At 36.6% G+C, this 2,565-nt stretch overlaps 1 protein-coding gene across 2 annotated transcripts in view; it reads right to left on the reverse strand.

The window, feature by feature from the left end:
- Positions 1–2,565, reverse strand: part of LOC118323101 (myosin phosphatase Rho-interacting protein-like) — a 23,822-nt gene that overhangs the window by 11,361 nt on the left and 9,896 nt on the right. For both annotated transcript variants that reach the window (XM_035655025.1, XM_035655023.1), the window contains exon 8: positions 1,673–1,766. In XM_035655025.1, the coding sequence (XP_035510918.1) occupies positions 1,673–1,766 (94 nt within the window). The remainder of the gene's footprint in view (positions 1–1,672; positions 1,767–2,565) is intronic.

A 2,565-nucleotide genomic window follows, 5' to 3' on the forward strand; every position in this document is an offset into this window, starting at 1 on the left:
TTATTTAATAAAATCTGATGAAAAAAACAGGTCATATTTCTGTGTTTTCTGTACTTTATTCAATTATTACAGTTTATTAACTTATACAACCTTTTAGCTTCGGTTGTACAGATTTTAGAGATATTTCAAGATACGACGTCACAATAACTATGTTGTAATGTTTTATATTCTGTTGCACAAAGGTTGAAAATAAAAGGAGAAAAATAATCAAATATGATTAAATAAAGTTTTATTTGTTGAATATAGAATTTAAAATGTAATATTATTATTAATGTGATCATTTTATATAAGTTATTTCTTCATTGAAGTTACAGACAATGTGTTATATGGTTGATATATAAACTGTAATCAGGATATTAAATGTTGTCTCAGTACTTTATTAAAGGAATAGTTCAATATTTTGTTTTCTAGCCAAGAATTAGACGATATTATTGATCCCAGCAGGTCTTTGTAGAGTCTCCCTGGTTGCCTGTTAGACTCCTCAACCTGTTTCCTTTATGGATTCAACAAACAAAGTGTTATAACCGGCCGCAGCTTCAACCTCGCAGAGCGGTCGCTGCTCCACTCGTTGAACTCGAACTGTTCCTTTAACACACACTTTGGATTAACTGTGTAAAAAGGCGACATTATGAAACAAGCAGAAACTTGCAGAAATATAACAACCTGTTGTTTGAACGATTACTGTGCGTTGTTAAAGGAAACGCCTCCTGGATGACTAACTTTTGGAAGGTATTTTGGGCACAGCCAACTGGGAGGAGACCCCAGGACATTATGTTATATTATATTACATTACTTATTTAGACCAGCTACAACAGATTAACCCCACTGTGACTCTCTCAAAGGGCCATAAATGTGCTTCTAAACACCATCAGAGCTGCAGATTATTAGTAATCTTAGTGTCAAAATTCAGAATAAAGTGGTTGAGAGTAACTCGTACTCGAGTACTGTACAGAAGAACAGCTTTGAGTATTTCCATTTTATTCTGCTTTATACTTAATTATTAACTGTTATTAGTTAGTCTGCACTTTGACTTTAAGTATATCCTGATGTCCTGATGTATTTTTACACTGTAGTAATGTTATTTTTACTTAATTAAAGTACTTTAAGTGTTTAATTAAATGCTCCAAAAGAAAAGCTTTCAACGTTAATTTAAAAAGATAATTCTATAAATAAACCAATCAGACAGAGTTGGGCGGGACATTGAGACTACAGAGAGAAGCAGCTTAATCAGAAACAAACGTAAAGTACTTTTAATTAATTTATTCAATCTGTCATCAGATAAAAGAAATATCGATATCGATAATTGGAAAAATGCTAAATATCGGCTCTTGTCTCCCCCTAATGAACGTTTATGAGTTTTATTTATTAGCGTTTTTCTTGTTACGATCCCGTTTTATCCTCCTGACTTTGAGTTTTTCCACCTCCTCTAACGACAATCCTTCGTGTTGAACCCGGAGAGAAGTAACGTCTAACTGTCGGTTAGCTCTGACGACGAGCTCCACGCCGCTGTCTGCGCTCCACTGAACCAACAACCCGCTGAAGGAACCACGTTGTCCTCAGAAACTATTTCCCAACATACACAATTATTGTAAAAAGAGCTGCTGTAAACCGATGACAGTGAGTCTCAAACACCGGTTGGATGAACTGATTAAACGCGTCCTCGTGCGGTTACCTCTCGTTTGCTGGCGCGAGCCTCGCTCCTGCCCTGCCTGGAAACAGCTGCCCCTCCTTCCCGCTCCTTCTCGGTGGTCTCCGATCCCAGCAGCCTGGAAAAACAATCAGTGACAGACTTTACCTGGGACAAACACAGTGTGTGTGAGGCTGACCCTGACCCCGCTGACACACAGGTGGGTCGTGACGTAATCTCCCAGCAGCATAATAGACCTCAAACAGCAGCTGCAGCAGGAAGCAGCCCAGAGGAACGTCCGTCAGCGCCGCCATCGTGGCTGCTGAGAGACTAAATGCGAGCTGACGACGTTCTCGCCGGCGCCAGAGGAATGAAACTGATGTGACGGACACACAACTGTCAGATCACAGTCACAGATTTATTATAATTCAGTGGGTTTCATTTAGTATTTTGATCTGAGGTCTGTTTTTAATCCCATTAGAAGAAGGGAACAGCTATAAAACTGCATCTGAAGCTAGAGCTTATTAATGTTATCCTTAAATATTAACCACATAAAAACACCAAAACACCTGCTGCAACTTATTAAATGAGAGGATTTGCAGCTTTTCTCTATTTGTAAAAAATTAAAATATTTAAATTTAATTGAAATTAAAATAATCTAAAATTAGTTTTTTTTGTTCAGACAAAATAAATGATTGTAGGTATTTCTCATTATTTGACATTTTTTAGAGCATTAATTAATTAATTTAAAAACATTTAACATTAACTGTTAATTAACGGTTTAATGTTTACTATGTTTACATTCTTAGTTTAATGTGTTTAGTGCTAATATTTGTTTATTAGCTGATGGGAATATTATGAGAAACCAAAACACAAACGTGAACCTCATGGTGGCGCTAGTAGTAGTAGTAGTTGTAGATTGCAACTCCCTTGCTTCA

Source organism: Morone saxatilis, unplaced genomic scaffold, assembly GCF_004916995.1.
Source record: "Morone saxatilis isolate NCDOM2014 unplaced genomic scaffold, NCSU_SB_2.0 Contig14, whole genome shotgun sequence".
Classification (NCBI taxonomy): Eukaryota; Metazoa; Chordata; class Actinopteri; family Moronidae; genus Morone; species Morone saxatilis.